The 17,220-nt window shown below is 45.1% G+C and overlaps 1 protein-coding gene across 5 annotated transcripts in view; it reads right to left on the bottom strand.

Annotated features, from left to right (window-relative positions):
• gpat2 (glycerol-3-phosphate acyltransferase 2, mitochondrial) overlaps positions 1-17,220 on the bottom strand; it is a 158,405-nt gene that overhangs the window by 21,184 nt on the left and 120,001 nt on the right. For 4 of the 5 annotated variants that reach the window (XM_062998693.1, XM_062998694.1, XM_062998691.1 and 1 more), the window contains exons 3-10: positions 16,263-16,373; positions 15,700-15,773; positions 14,019-14,129; positions 13,579-13,683; positions 13,025-13,124; positions 8,656-8,789; positions 4,595-4,694; positions 1,540-1,725 (exon numbers count right to left, since the gene is read on the bottom strand). In XM_062998693.1, coding sequence (XP_062854763.1) covers positions 1,540-1,725; positions 4,595-4,694; positions 8,656-8,789; positions 13,025-13,124; positions 13,579-13,683; positions 14,019-14,129; positions 15,700-15,773; positions 16,263-16,373 — 921 coding nt within the window. The remainder of the gene's footprint in view (positions 1-1,539; positions 1,726-4,594; positions 4,695-8,655; positions 8,790-13,024; positions 13,125-13,578; positions 13,684-14,018; positions 14,130-15,699; positions 15,774-16,262; positions 16,374-17,220) is intronic. The other variant, XM_062998695.1, reaches the window with a different exon arrangement.

Genomic DNA, 17,220 nt, shown 5'->3' with positions numbered 1-17,220 from the left:
GGGAGTTTTTCTTTGCCACTGTCGCCCTCGGCTTGCTCAACAGGGGTTTTTGGTCTGTTGGTCCTGGATTCTGTAAAGTTGCTTTGAGACAATGTCCATTGTAAAAAGCGCTTTATAAATACATTTGACTTGACTAGGGATGGTGCCAGAGGTGAGAGACGGAGATGAGTTTCAACTGGCCTTGACTAAATTGAAAAAGGAGGGAAAACAGTAAAAGAACTGATCAAAAAGGAAGGTGTGCAGATTCTGGCACAACACGGCACTACCACCATCATGTTTCACAGTAGGTATTTTGTTCTTATTGCTGTATTTTCACCAGACTGAGATATTCTCATATCGAGAATCATCCAGGTGCTTTTTATACCCTCCCTTCTTACCCTCCAATCTTTCCAAACATGAGTCATAAACAATAAAATTAAATAATGCTGAATAAATGCAGTTTATTAAATGTTAATTTCTGGTATTTATTGTGATTTGAGTGGTGAGATAGTAGGTAGGTGGGTGGGTATGATGCCTGCTAATTGGGCAAATATTTACAAGACACTGTGGATGTAATTGTACTGAAGCTGATCTGCATGTTCTTTGAACAGCAGCATGTTTATTCCTAATTATTCTGTGTTTGCGTCTCTCCGTGTCGTGACTGTTTGTTGCTTTGTGTTCACTGGCCGCTGGTCTGGACTGTGTTCGGACTCCACCGCCTCTGTAATGACAGAGTGAACTCGAGCTGGCATGGACCTGGTGGTCCAAGCACCAAACTGCCCCTGGTAGCAGATCAGCATCGGTTTCTACGGTCAAACAGCAGCACGCATTCAAGTAATCCCAGGCAATGCCAGGTTCCAGCTTTAGTGGTGTAGAGAACACAGCCAGTGGACCCTGGACCAGTGCTAAGAGGTTCTCAGAAAAGAAGTCCAGATTTAGGGGCGCTCGAGTGGCGAAGAGGCAAAACACACAAGCCCACCAGTGCTGGGATAGCAAGCACTGTACAGGACCTGGTAGTCCACGTTCTCCCAGCAGGATTTCACAACAGTCATCTCGTGATGTTGCAGAACGCTCTGCTTCATGACATACATTATATGACCAAAAGTATTTGGACACCTGACCATGAGCTTGTTGAGGACGGTATTGAAACAGAGTGACCTCTATGTGATCTTTTCAGCTAGAACAACAGGCACCCTTCTGAGAAGGCTTCTCACAAGACTTTGGACTGTGCATGTCAGAATTTGTGCCTGAGCATTTGTAAGGCTGGGTACTGATGTTGGTCAAGAATCTGCGATTGATGTTCCAGTTCATTCCAAAGCTGGTCAGTGGGGCTGAGGTCAGGGCTCTGTGCAGAGCTTTTGTCTTTATACAGCCTGCTTCAAACTGGAACAGGAAAAGGCCTTCCCTAAACTGTTGCTACAAAGTTGAAAACGTATTATTTGCTTCATATGATTGATTTATTACACCAGCTAGCAATAATTGGTGTCCTAATACTTTTGTCCATATAGTGTAGGTCCTCTACAGGTGTATGTAAACTTGTTCATACTGGTGTTGTGCTACCTGCGGTTGTGTCGACTGGGATGGAGGACAGTCGTAGGAGATTCCCACTGGCACCAGGCTCACATCAGGCACCAGGCCATCAAGGACTGCCTGGCGTATCCTTGCCAGCCACTGTCCGCCACCTCCGCTTTCCTCACACATGCCCACGCTCAGACTCTCTCCTGCCGTCAGCAGCTCGCCGACCAGCTAAAATCAGGAGGACAAAAAAATAATTACAAAGCACCTGTAAATGATATACAGTATTTGCAGCATTTAGCACCCAGCATTGCAGTGGTGGGGCTTGAACGAGCAACATTCTGATTATCAGTCCAGTAATCTACCCACAGAGCACAATCAAGAAAGTGCAAAACTTCACCACAACAAAATCGATCAGGAAGTTCTTGACGCAATCTGAACTACATTTATAAACCCACATCGCTTAGAGTCCATTAAATGTAGGAACAAACAAACCACAGACAGACCAGCCAGATGAGAGAGAGATTCTCTAAAATACACTATATGGGCAAAAGTATTGGGACACCACTTTTAATTTTGGAATTGCAGCTACAACAATTTCTATATATTATATAAAGGAAATTATGTGCTTCTAGCTTTGTAGTAACACTTTAGGGAAGGCCCAGTCCTGTTCCAGCATGACTGTGTTCATGAGAAAAGAGGGTCAGAGTCCTGACCTCAGACCCACTTTACAGCTCTGGAATGAATTGGAATCAACTGAGGCTTTCTTAACCAACATCAGAACCCAGTCATAGAAATGCTTTTTAGACTAAATGAGCACAAATTCCCACAGACATACTTCAAAGTATTGTGAGTGGCTGTTGTTCTAGCGGAAAGATCACACATAGCTCGGCGACCTATATCCCTAACCCACCACCACTGAAATCCGAATGCCAGCAATGCTATCAAGTGGCCAGGCATCTGCACTGAGGTGATCGGCTATGTCTAAGGAAAAAGGGGTGGCCGAGGCCTTGGCCCAGTGCACAAAGCAAGATCTATAAACACATGAATAAAAACAACTCCAACTGAGACTTTCTTGTCTTTCCAACATCAGTGCCTAGTCATACAAAATGCTGTCATATTTTGACTGAATGAGCACAAATTCCCACAGACAAACTACAAAGTCTTGTCAGAAGCCTTCTCAGAAGAGTGGCTGTTGTTCTAGCTGAAAGGATCACATTGAGGTGACTCTAAATGGGACGTCAAACAAGCTCGTGGTCAGGTGCCCAAATCATTTTGGCCATACAGTAAATGTCTGGCAAACAAAACCCCAAAACTAAAAAGCCTGCCAGCTGTGGACTCAGCATCTGGCGCTCAAACACACACGTATACACACATGCGCACGTGGCACGGTGAGACGTTGCCTAAATTCCTCCTGAAGAGGCTGATAAGCTGGTGATGCCACTCCGTGCATTCGTGCGCATGAGCTTCCATCTTCTGCTCTTTACTTACACTCATCAACTCACTCACACACACACACACACACGCTCCCTTGCTGCCAGTCCTCTACGCTGTGCAGTGTTCTGTAGTGTGAAACAATCCATCAGTGGCTGAGACCCAACACATGCACCACTGCACAAATTCCTGCTTCTCACTCTGTGTAACTACTCTCACACACACAGAGGCGCTCGGGTGGCACGGCGGTCTATATCCCCAACCCACCACCACCGGGAGCTGATTCTCAGCAGGGCTATCAGCTGGACAGGCATCTACACAGAGGTGATTGGCTGTGTCTGAGGGAGGGGACAGCTGAAGCCTTGTGATGGACTGGCGTCCTGCGTCCCGGTGCACAAAGAAAATCTTGGTTTGAAGAAACTTAGCCCCACTCAACAGCTTTATAATGAATAGGAACATCAACTGATAACAGTTGATAACTTCAAAGTTATTTCAGAAGCCTTTCAGAATCGGATGTCCCACAAGCTCATGTTCAGGTGTCCAAATACTTTTGGTCATATAGTGTACATATAAAAATACAGCAATATGTAGAGTTTGGTCTGAAGAAGCTCTACTGGCCTGCATGAAGCCTCTGTTCAGTTACATACCAATAGTGTCTGATTTCACAAATGTCCATTTGATCGAACTGACCCACATTAGTTTGAAAACACACCCCAAAATCATGTGTAAAGCCTCTCTAGAAGAGTGGTGGTTGGTATGAGCACAAAGAAGGATAACAGGGTGGGGCCTATGGATTTGGAATGGTATGGTCAACAAGTCGTCAGTTGTCCATATACTTCTGGAGTATCTTGACTGACTGACTGACTGAAGGCTCCTGATTACAAAAGAATGAACTGAACACACGAGGCCGCTCTGCTGAAGCAGTGGTCCAATATGCTAGCACACTGGTGGTGTTATCGACCTTGCCAGGCACCCAACAGACACAGTGTACCATATTGTAGAGAGGGTTTGTGCTCATTGCTGAACAGCACATGGAAGGGAGAGTGCTAGTCTGCAGCTCTCCTCGACCAGTATTGTAGTGGTACAAGCAGGGCTGGACGGTATATCACAAATACTGATATATTTGATATTATTTTTTACATGATAATGACCAATGTAGGAAAACGTAACCAGTAGTAAAGATCGCATGGGTCTGTTGTGTGGAAATGGTTACATGGATGATGCACAACATGGTAAATTATGCGGTAAAAACGTTGCAACTAAAAGTAGCAGCATGACGATTTAATTTCATCATCTCAAACATCCAGCCATCATCCAAGCATATCGAGATACGAGTTTTTTAGTCATATCACCCAGCTCTAGGTACAACTGAGAGAGGAATAGAAAATCAGGAGTTGGAAATGAACAGGTTGAGAGCTCCGACCTCGACCCTGCTGGACCTCGCAAACCTCTGATCCCAAACAGCAGCCCTCATTACCTTGAGAGACAACAAATCCAGACCATCACTAACTGTTCCTGACATGACCGCGAGGCGTTCGGTTTCTCCTCACCTCTTCATTAGACTCAACAATAAATCTGTCAAAACAGTCGGACAGCTCGGCACGACCTCGGACTTCAAATCCAGTCGGTCGTCCAAACTTCTGCCAGTGCGGTGTGTAGGACTTACCGAGGTCATGATGGGCGAGTACAAGCTGTGAGCTTCTGCCTCCTGCTCGGTGGCTGCGTGATCGGGGAGGAAAATGGTGCCCAGGTTCTGAAGGATGACCCTGGAGGAGCAGAGATACAGCAGAAAGCTGTCAACACAGCTGACACACACAGTGTTTAAGTACTGACGACAAGATGTTTTTCTTCCTCTACAGCGAGTACAGAAGTGCACGACCACCCGGTTTTCATACAACAAAAACACACAATACAACCGGCCAAGAATCCATCCATCATCTTTTTTTTCAATCTACCTGCCCATTTCATAATCTATTCATCCATGTATTCATGTAACACAATTATTAAGCCACCCATTAATATATTCATCTATAAATGTATCCACCCGTTCATCCATATACCCTCCATCTATATTTTTATCCATCTAACAATTCATCAGGCATACATTCAACTGATCAATCCATCCATCCATCCATCATTCCTTCCTTCTATGTATTAGTTCATCCATGTATTACTGTAACTCAACAATCAACCCATCCATTAATATACACCGATCAGGCATAACAATATGACCACCTTCCTAATATTGTGTTGGTCCCCCTTTTGCTGCCAAAACAGCCCTGCAACTGTGATGCTCTGTGTATTCTGACACCTTTCTATCAGAACCAGCATGAACTTCTTCAGCAGTTTGAGCTACAGTAGCTCGTGTGTTGGATTGGACCACACGGGCCAGCCTTCACTCCCCACGTGCATCGATGAGCCTTGGCCGCCCATGACCCTGTCGTCGGTTTACCACTGTTCCTTCCTTGGACCACTTTTGATAGATACTGACCACTGCAGACCGGGAACACCCCACAAGAGCTGCAGGTTTGGAGATGCTCTGACCCAGTCGTCTAGCCATCACAATTTGGCCCTCGTCAAACTCACTAAAATCCTCACGCTCGTCCATTTTTCCTGCTTCTAACATCAACTTTGAGGATAAAATGTTCACTTGCTGCCTAATATATCCCCCCCACTAACAGGTGCCGTGATGAAGAGATAATCAGTGTTATTCACTTCACCTGTCAGTGCTCATAATGTTATGCCTGGCCAGTGTATTCATCTACGCAGTTCTGCAGTTCTTTAAATGCTGGGAAAGTTGTTCCCAAGCCAGTGGAAGAATTCTATCTCTGGGTAGATTTACCACTGTTTCAGGTTTAAGAATAATGGCTCTCGCTGTGATTTTATGGAGTCCCAGAGACTTAAACATGGATCTCTTAGACTTTTTGTAGAAACTTTATTGACCTGCAAACAGTCTTAACTTTAAACCTATTGAACACTGTTGGGATTAATGGGAATGTCGATCGTGAGCCATTCATCCACCCACCTACTTCTCCTACCGCTTATATACCTATTCACTATATCTATTCTATATGTCTTTCTATATTACCCCACCTGCCAATCTATGCAATTACCCCACCCTATTCATCGCGTTTCACTTTTCATGTCCAATTACCATCTACCTGTCAACCTGCCTGTCCATTTTCCATCAATCTTTCATTCTAAACCGTAAGCCACTTCTTGTAACCCACTGGCAAATCGACCATCTGAAACATTCATGATGGATGCAGGACCACAGGTCTTCACGCCAGCCTAAACTGTCCCGTGTGGAATCAGCCCTGAACGCTCATAAACATTTGTACAGCATGTGAACAGAGCTGGAGCTCAGCAGTAAGGCACGCTTATGCATCACTTTGAATATGTGAAAAGCTCTCGAAAGTGCAATAGGATCTCAATAGGTGGCTATTAATTATTCTTACAACCTTGTGCCCACAAAACCCAATCAATCTTCCCATGAAAAGAACTGGATTTCATTTCCACCTCACAGTAAATATCTACACCAATTCCTGCCTTGTAGGTCATCATTTATTAGTTCCCTCAGTTTTATGTCTGGTGTATTTCACCGTCTCGTTTACTGCTGCACTATTTACTAAGCAGGCCACTGTGCAGCATGGCAGTTTGAATACGTGCTTCAAAAAGTGCTTAGCTAAACAAACCCAGAGGGCTGAAATGAACAAGATCTTTCAGTCTGAAGAAGAAGAAGAAGAAGAAGAAGAAGAAGGCCTGTGTCATATATACAAATACATATACAGGTGTACAGTACAATTCAATTCTTTTTCCACATATCCCAGCTTGTTAGGGAGCCATTGTACGCAGCCCTCAGAGCAGACCCGGTTAAAGGCCTTGCTCAAGGGCTCAACATTGGATGCACAGCAGAGCCTGGATATGAACTGTCAATCTTCCGACTGATAGCCCAAAGCTCTACCCACTAGGCTACCACTGTCCCCTGACCTGACGAAGGAGGCCGTTGGCTAGGACAGGAAACAACTGCTGTTCTCAAAGTAGCCAGACTTTCATTTTTAGTCAGAGGTGGCAACAAATGTTAGAACCAGTTCATACCAACATGGATAAATGCGTGTTTTGGCAACACCATTACTGGCATTGGTAACTTCCACTGCCCTTTCACATCCTCAATCTAATCGAGGAGTGCTAGATCACCATACGCTCCTCTGACACGTGTCCAATCTGTGGCCGCTTCCTACCGCCTGCCAATGTTGGGTTCCCACACAGAGCTGTATCACATACAGAGAGCCACACTAAGCTCTATGTGACCCCCCCCCCCTCCAAACAATGTAAAGCCTGCATGATTGTGGATTGTGACACTTGCACAATTTTCAGCAGCTTATACTACGCAGTTCCTTTTAGCATAGAGTGACTGTTTGGAATGTCTTCCTGACCTTGGCAGGAGGCCACTGTTCCATGTACTTAGTAATAGGTGCACTCATATTATTGTGCACAAAGAAGTCGTCACCATAAAAATAGACTTACATGTTTATGTAAACTATATATGTATATTTTACATGACATACACTGATCAGCCATAACATTAAAACCACCTCCTTGTTTGTACACTCACTGCCCATTTTATCTGCTCCACTTACCATATAGAAGCACTTTGTAGTTCTACAATTACTGACTGTAGTCCATCTGTTTCTCTGCATGCTTTTTTAACCTGCTTTCATCCTGTTCTTCAACGGTCAGGACCCCCACAGGACCACCACAGAGCAGGTATTATTTAGGTGGTGGATCATTCTCAGCACTGCAGTGACACTGACATGGTGCTGGTGTGTTAGTGTGTGTTGTGCTGGTATGAGTAGATCAGACACAGCAGCGCTGCTGGAGTTTTTAAATACCGTGTCCACTCACTGTCCACTCTATTAGACACTCCTACCTAGTTGGTCCACCTTGTAGATGTAAAGTCAGAGACGATCGCTCATCTACTGCTGCAGTCGGTCATCTTCTAGACCTTCATCAGTGGTCACAGGATGCTGCCCACGGGGCGCTGTTGGCTGGATATTTTAAAAACTCCAGCAGCGCTGCTGTGTCTGATCCACTCATACCAGCACATCACACACTAACACACCACCACCATGTCAGTGTCACTGCAGTGCTGAGAATGATCCACCACCTAAATAATACCTGCTCTGTAGGGGTCCTGACCATTGAAGAACAGGGTGAAAGCAGGCTAAAAAAGTATGCAGAGAAACAGATGGACGACAGTCAGTAATTGTTGAACTACAAAGTGCTTCTATATGGTAAGTGGAGCTGATAAAATGGACAGCGAGTGTAGAAACAAGGAGGTGGTTTTAATGTTATGGCTGATCGGTGTATATTTTAAAGGCAAAAGTAAGTGGACACCCCTCCTAATTTTTCAATTCAGGTGTAAAGTAAGATGCCCTTGTGCACAGTGAGGTCCAGAAAGACATGTTTTGTTGTGGAGGAACTCTGGCATGTACAAAGTCGTGACTTCAACCCTATTCAGCACCATTAAAATAAATTGCAACACAGTTTGCAGGCCGGGCTTTTGTGTCCAGCATTCGTGACCTGACCCCTGGCTCCAAATGAATGCCCATTGTTTTGAAATGACATGTATGAGCAGCTTATGATGATGTGTTCACATACTTCTGGCCGTGTAATGACGAGCGTAAAGTGGAATAAGTGTGTGTGTGTGTGTGTGTGTGTGTGTACCTCATCCAGGTGCTGTGTACTCGAGCCGGGTAGATGCTGTAGGGAACTCTCAGGTTGTGAGAAAGAAGAGTCAGAGAGATCAAAGCCTGATCAACTGCACTCTGATGAACATACACGTACACCAAGGGGACGTTCTGCACACACGCACACACACACACACACACACACACACACACGCACAAGTACACAAAAGTGCATTACTATTCACGTCTGAGAGCATGAGAGCTGTGTGGATGGACAAGGGCACTTATGTACACTTTACACCACGTGGACAGAAACAATTTTGTTTTCACGCTTGCTGGAGAGGCTCTTACGGTACAAAGCAAAAAAAAAGAAAAAAAAACACCCCCCGAACACACAGTGAGGGGTAAAAAGTTTCACCCACTTTTGTTTTTGTTATTTAATGCAGCTTCAGTGCAAATAATCACCCTATTACACATATATACAGGCGGCATGGTGCCTAAGTGGGTAGCACTATCGCCTCAGAGCAAGAAGGTAAAGGGTTCGATCCCCAGGTGGTGGGGTCGGGGTCCTTTCTGTGTGGAGTTTGCATGTTCTCCCCATGTCCGTGTGGGTTTCCTCCGGGTGCTCCGGTTTCCTCCAAGTCCAAAGACGTGCAAGTGAGGTAAATTGGAGATACAAAATTGTCCATGACTGTGTTTGACATAACCTTGAGAACTGATGAATCTTGTGTGATGAGTAACTACCGTTCCTGTCATGAATGTAACCAAAGTGTAAAACATGACGTTAAAATCCTAATAAACAAACAAACACACATACAAAGTTTGTATTTGGGAAAGTAAATTATAAAAAAAATAGCATTTATTTGCCATGAATCAATAATGTTAGTGTTTTGTCGACCAGTCACCGACCGCTTCTTCTCCCCTGACAGACCTGATGTGTAAATGTGGAGTGGATACTTGCACTGAAAGTAGATGAAATAACACAATCAAAGTTCATTTCTTGTTTCCTTTCATTTTATAATTAGACCGAAACCCCGTCATCATACCTCAAGCGTTCCCAGTGTTTATAGCATCTGGCAGCCGATAAAAGTGAAAAACCGAGCAGGAGTCAGATGATCGCAGTGTGTTTCTCATCTGATCTGTGATTCTATTAGATTATAAAAGCAGGTTACACGATGACACACACTGATATGATCAGATAGATGTTGTGCTTAAAAAGATCCTAGCATTAGTGATTGTTCTTCCTATACCGCATCATCTGGATCAGGGTCGTCATGGGTCTGATCCAGTCAGGTTAATTGGAGATACAAAATTGCCCTTAGTGTGTGTGTGTGTGTGTGTGTGTGTGTGTTTGTAGGGTACTGGACTAGTCATCAAAAGGTTGCCACTGTTGCCACTGTTGGGCCCTTGAGCAAGGCCCTTAACCCTCACTTGCTTAGACAATAGACTGTCTCAGTACTGTAAGTCATTTTGGATAAAAGCTGTATGTAACGTAAATGTAAATTTGAAGCGTTTACGGTGGACCACACTACTCCCACAGTATTCCTCCACCACTTGTGCTGGAAACCAGTATTTCCTCTTTTGGACACAGCCAACCGTGCCTAGTGAGTCCTTGACCACAGAGGCACCACAGAGACCCAATCTTCAGAGTCAAGCACTGATGGCGGTGGGCTGGCGTATTAAGACAACTGTCCTATGATCTCAAGGACTCTTGGCAATGGAGCTGTACGGCACCCACACTACCTGATACTCTAACCTCTGTTTTTGTGTTTAGTTTTGGAATAAAATTTATGTTTATGGCATCCTGGTGGCGCAGCAAGTTAATCCTCTAGCACACCAGTGCTGGGATTCTAAACTCCCCGAATCTCAGCCCTGCTACCGGTCGGCTGGGCGCCCCCTAGTGGGCATAATTGGCAGTGCCTGCAGCAGGGTGAGAAAAGACTGGATCAAAAAGTGTCTGGGGTCTTTAATGCTGTGCAAGGACTCTGGTTAGTAGCCTGAGGCACCTGTACAGCAAGTGGAGGAGCCCGGAGATCAGGGCGTGACTCTCCATGCACAAATTTACAGAGGGAGTGTGAGGCAGGCAAAATCCTCCTCGGACACGACCGGAGTCTTCCGGAAAAAGAGAAAATACATAAATAAAACAGCAAAAAATGATTGTTGATATTTTTATTTTATGGCAGCAGGAAAACAGTGGACAGCAAAAAGATGAGACCAGGTTCAACACCATCATCATCATCGGTCTCAGCCAAGCTTCAGTCAGATCTGGTGGTGAAGTTCTACAGCACCGGCGTTTGATCTGACAGCACTGGTGTGGTGATGCTGGATTATCTGACTGACAGGAAGTTGCACAGGACACGACGTCCTCCTCTTCAACTTTAAAATCACGATTCAGAACATGCAACAAGAGGCGGATAAAAAGGATCGAAAGCAACAAAGAGCATAGAGAAGTGGGATTGTGAGGCTGTGCACCTGAGATTTTAACTCCAGTTCAGAGAAGCTCCTGACAGCTTCACCCAGTCTCATTTAATCCTGCTGTGTTGTTCATCATGACCCAGAACTACTGGTGGGTCAAAAAGCCAAAAGTAAAAGTCATAGTAAACATGCTAACTCTCTACTGCTGGGTTCAGATACCCAGCTGTGCTATCGGCCTGTGGAGGGACTACAGATGTCATGTCTATGGCTATATCTAAGGAAAGGAACGGTTCAAAGTGTGTAACTCTTTTGTGTCCAGTGATTCAGAGGAAGCCTGACCCACCACGATCCTGACCAGGATAAAGCAGTGGTCAGGAAAATGAAATGATTAAGTGATTATTTATAAAATCATTTGATGAGGTGTCTGAGCTGATATATGCTCGTTTGACGGAATGGTCACAAATTCCCACAATTTAAACTACTGAGGAAACATAAAGTGGTGTTTGTCCTGCTCCAGAGTCCAATGACCGTGTATTTAAGGCTCATGGTGATTGTGTGGCCTCTTAATCATTAAAACACTGGACCAGCGAAGTTCATCTGAGAACAGACTACAGTATTTTTACACTTGATGCGTTTTACTCTCAGCCATCCTATTCTAACGAGTGACTTCTAAGCCAAGATGTTGTTGCTACTAGGTCAGGGATGTTCAAACTATGGCCCACGGGTCATCTGCCGCCCGTTACCCTTGTTAATATCATTAGGTATTTCTAAAATACAATTAAATTTGTACCACTATTAACCAGGTTTAAAAAAAAACTGCTTGAACTGTTTGAACTCTGGGTGGCGCTCTCACATAAAACAATTCTAAAACTCTGCCCGTCTTCTTTCCCCCAACTCAAAACATTAACGTTCCCCAGTTTTTGTATAAACACGGCGGCTCCGAAGTAATGAAAACTAGACGGCGAATGCTAAGTAGGCGCAAACATGAGTATTTTTTTACTGAGTTCAGAGGTTAGTGGGTATGTTTAATCTAAAAAAGTATAATAATCTTCCCATTAGGATTATAAACTGGTGAGTGAAATCGGCAAAATCTTAGTTTACACGCCACCGTCGACGATAGATCATTAATCACTCAAATGGGAGGCACGATGGCTAAGTGGGTAGCACTGTCGCCTCACAGCAAGAAGGTCCTGAGTTTGATCCCCGGGTGGGGCGGTCCAGGTCCTTTCTGTGTGGAGTTTGCATGTTCTCCCCGTGTCCGCGTGGGTTTCCTTCGGGAGCTCCGGTTTCCTCCCACAGTCCAAAAAACATGCGAGTGAGGTGAATTGGAGATACAAAATTGTCCAAGACTGCGTTTGATATTAAAACTAATACCTACTGTACTACCGTTCCTGTCATGAATGTAACCTAAGTGTAAAACATGACGTTAAAATCCTAATAAACAAACTAGTCACTCAAATAGAAAGGAAGTGGAATTGTTAGCAATTTTTATGTGTTTTATTATGAAAGAGTCTGCGGCCTCGTGTTTGCATATTTTTTACTCCATGTGACCCACAAGAAGAAAAGTCTGGACACCCCTGCTGAGATGTTTCACACTTCACAATAACAGCGCTTACAGTTTGTTGGAGCGGATCAAGCAGGGCAGAAATCTGACGAGCTGCTGAGATATACAGTATGATTCGTTCTATTAGCGATAAGTGAGGGTGAAACGGTCTCACTGCTGAATGATCCAACACATGAAAAGCTCCTCAAAAACCCAAATATAGAGACTGAGAAGTGCGTGTGTGTGTGTGTGTGTGTGTGTGTGTGTGTATAGCAGAACAGCTGGACCATGAGAAGCAAAAAAAAACAGAAGAGAAGGAGGTATAAATCCTAGGAAACACTAATGCTAGTAGTAAGTGAAGCTGAGAAGCTGGGAAGGAAAGCAGAGGAACCAGGGGAACATTGTTAATGATGGAGGTGGAAGTTAAGGACGGTAATGAAAAGCTCACCAGCTGAGCGGCTCGATGCAGAGCGGCCATGTGGTTCAGATTCACCTGCACGCTGCAGAACACCAGAGAGAAAAACTTCAACAGCAGCCAGCCCACCAACCTGAGAGAGAGTGAGAGAGAGAGAAGTAAGGAAATGGAAAGCGTGACGATAGACAGGAGAGGGATCAAAGCAAGCGAGAAAAATGACAAAATAATAAACAATTAAAATTAGTCTCATGTTTTATCACTGCTTTATCCTGTGCAGGGTCACGGTAGGTCTGGCTTCCCTGGAATCACTGGGCGTAATGCCTTAACACCCCGGATGGACATCATTCATTCAAATGTCTGAGGGAAGGGGGGTGACTGAAGCCCTGGGTGTTCCTGACTTGCGCCCAGGGTTTATAGATGGAACCAGACCTGACGCGACCCCAACCAGGATAAAGGTTAATGGAAATAAATAGGAAGTAGAAATGCAAAAACAAATGTGTGTGTGTGTGTGTGTGTGTGTGTGTGTGTGTGTGGAAGTAGATTATATGATTCTGATGATGAGATCTGACAGATGTGGATGATCAGACCGAATCAGACTTGAAGACTGAGATATTTCGGTGAGAGAGAGGATCACTCTGGCGTCCTCTTCACACCCCTTCATCTCGCCGTGTGACTTCAGGACTTGCTTTACTCTGCACACACAAACACACACACACACACAGGTCACACGATAGCAATAATCACATTCATCTCCAAACAGCATCACAAAGACATCCAGTGTCCTGATCCAGGGCGCGCTTTACCCTCCGAGGGAACAATGCTGGAGAAGTGGGAATGTTGTTTTAGTCCAGAAGAGGCTGTTTAAATGTTACGATCTAAACTTAGTTCTGGCCTGCGGTGAGAAGAAGCTCTGGTGTGCTAGTGTGTTTTACCGCTGCGCCACCTGAGCGGCCTATTTTATGCATAGTACTGAACTAAAAAGCTGAAACAGAACACTAATGTGTCACTGAGTTTGTGACTTCTTCACCTGTCTGTGCTACAGATCCGACGCCGACGGTCTCCAGCAGGACTGATGTGAACTTTACGACTGCAGATGAACAACACGCAGCACACTCTCCTCACCAACCATCCCCGATACCTGCAACACACAGACAAACCCAGCACTCGTAATTAAACCAGAGGTAACACGCTCGCCCATTACTGCTGAGATCTACTACTGGCTGGATGGGCACCTACACAGACATGATTGGTTATGTCTGAGGGAGGGCGGGTCAAAGGGATTCCTCAGTGCTGCTGCTGTTGTTGCTCTTTGAGCTGGTCGAGGAGCTGAACAGAGATGGTGAATAACGGTCAGCAGTGCGTGAATCCACCTTGTGTTTTTCGGAGGGGGCGTGTGTTAGGGTAGGGTAGGGGTCCGCAGCAGCATAGGAGATACAGCTGGAGAATTGGATTGGGAGATTATATTGGGGTATAAAAAACGAGAACCGGATTATTGATCCAGTGAGACACTTCTTAGAAGAGTCAAAACAAGTGCCGCTCTGGTGGCGCAGCGGTAAAACACGCTGGAACACCAGAGCTGGGATCTCAAATACATCGTATCGAGTCTCAGCTCTGCCTGCCGGCTGGGCTGAGCAGCCACATGAACAACGGTTGGTCTGTTGTTCATATAGGGATGGGATATTAAAAGCCGGAAAGGGTCTCTCTCATAACTGATGCAATTGCACTCGTAATAATTGCACTCGTCAAAGTGTAGGTCATAAGATGCATACGGCTGCTGCCCACGTGTCGGAGGGGGCGTGGGTTAGCTTCGTTCTCCTCAATCAGAGCGGGGATCGGCATTGGTGAAGAGGAAGCATGACGCAATCGGGCAATTGGACGCGCTAAAAAAGGGAGAAAATGCATAAACAAAAATATAAAGTCAAAACCCCTGTTTAAAAAACACACAGCTGACCAACCTCATTAATGTTCCGACAATTCCAAGCAAATTTATGCGAAATCACAACTGCCACTCAACGTAATTCCAATATTAATTAGCTACCGAAATGAACTCGTGTTTCATTTGACTTTCTAAAATCAGATCCCATCAAAAGCGTCCGTGCTGGAAGTTAAGAGGGGTTTTGAAGTGCAGGAGAAATGAAGGTGAAAGAAATTGAGTGCTGGGGAAAAAAAGCCTTTAGAAGAAAGTGCCCTCGTCGAAGCGGTTTGATGGCTAAAGGAACAGCGCGGAAATGAAAGCCGGCCCCTCGTCTCTGGCTTTGACAAGTGTGAGGGGGGAATGAAAATCAGAGGAATTAAACGTCCCCCCGAAAAAAGAAGCACTTGGTTGGAGATGTGCGACAACTGCGACTAATTTTTCTGCTCTAATGAAGTGAATGGAGTCGGTGCACATCACCACACTCAGGCTGCTGTAGGTACACCGACGAAGCCTGACGAGTTCCTAATACAGTTCCGAGTACAGGATACAAGACGAAAGGATCAAAAAGGAGGGTTCATTTCAATATCCAAAAAAGATATGTGTGTGTAGGAGACGGGGTGTGGGGGTAATACAGGTGAGAATTAGTGTAACCGTTAATGCTAGGTTATAATGTCCGTCTCTGCTTTTCACTTATAATAAATCATTCTAGATAGAAGCAAAGTGAGTCTCAGCGTATCTTCATATCTTCATAAGTGTTTCAACTGGAACATGCCTGTTGTGGTGCTGACCTCACCTGGTTTGGGTTTCATTCACACACAGAAGGTTCTGGAAGCCGAGAGATGGAGCGTTCCTCAGCAGCTTCCGTCCCTGAAAAACACAAGTTACTTTTAAAGAGGGAGCGGCTGTTTGGAACTAGAGGCCCTGAATGAGAAATGTACATTACGAGACATAAATCGACTTCGGTTCCCTGGCTGGACTCAGATAGCCGAGATTAAAACACTTTCACATCAGGGATTTAAACCAATAACCAACTAGTTCCAGCTCTGTTACCACCCCTTCATAGTGGTGAACATGCGACGCATGCAGTGGGATTTGAGCGTGTAGAAACCAGCTTAGTGATCCAGGGCTCTGTGCGCGAGTGCCATGACAAAGCCCCGGAGTGTGTGGCGTGTTTTCTTCTGTTAGGGTCTCATTCATTTCATAGACGCGCTCAGAATCGCTTCCTGATCGTCCCTCGGCGAGACCTCGTAGTGCCTGCGGCCGGAACGATCGAGTCCAACCTCCGATTTATGATGTAGTCATAACCGATAGTTTTTTTTGCTTTTAGAAGAGAGAGAAACGACCACAGACACTCACCAGACTCTCCGGCGTGCACTGATGGCAGCACTGTCCCACCAGCGGCCGGAATTTGCCAAGAAACGGAGCCACAGACGTTAATTTCCTCCTGATCTTCACTCCCCAGGATAACTGCACAGGGATGTGGGAGTTAATTGCTTGTGTTTGGACTCGTTATGCCAAAAAAAGCAAAAGCTGCCATGAACTTAATAAATGAATAAAAACTGCCAAAATAAAAACACAAAACAATGCACATTTTACAAAGTCAGTTCCAAAAAAGTTGGGAAAAGAGCTAAAATGCACATAAAATTAGAACACAGGCGCTTGGGTGGCACAGCGGTCTAACATGCTGGCACTTGGAACTTGCAATGTCAGAAGAACCGAAGACCTAAATGGGGGGCCACACAAATGCAACTGGCTGGTTTTGAAGGAAAAAAGGTCAAACAGGGTCTCTTCCTGCTAAAGCTAAGGTCCGGGCGCTTGCATGAGCACGTCATGCCCATGACATGGGTAACTGTGAAGCAGGCGGCACATTGGCTCAGTGGGTAGCACTTCCGCCTCACAGCAAGAAGAAGGTCCTGGGTTTGGTTCCCAGGTGGAGCGGTCTGGCCCTTTCTGTGTGGAGTTTGCATGTTCTCCCCGTGTCTGTGTGGGTTTCCTCCGGGAGCTCCGGTTTCCTCCAACAGTCCAAAGAAGTTCAAGTGAGGTGAATTAGAGATACTAAATTGTCCATGACTGCGTTTGATATTAAAACCTTGATCTGATGAATCTTGTGTAACCAGTAACTACCTGTTCTGTCATGAATGTAACCCCAGTGTAAAACATGACGTTAAAATGCTAAGGGGTACCCACACACAAACTTCTTTTTTGGGGACATGCTTGTTACTGCGAGGCAAGGCTAAGCCACCTTCTGCATGTGTTACAACAGGGTGATCTGTCCAGAACTGTCTCTTACTGAAAACACGGCGCATTATGAAGC

This window comes from Trichomycterus rosablanca, chromosome 7, assembly GCF_030014385.1.
Source record: "Trichomycterus rosablanca isolate fTriRos1 chromosome 7, fTriRos1.hap1, whole genome shotgun sequence".
Classification (NCBI taxonomy): domain Eukaryota; kingdom Metazoa; phylum Chordata; class Actinopteri; order Siluriformes; family Trichomycteridae; genus Trichomycterus; species Trichomycterus rosablanca.
This window is presented reverse-complemented; position numbering and strand designations above follow the sequence as displayed.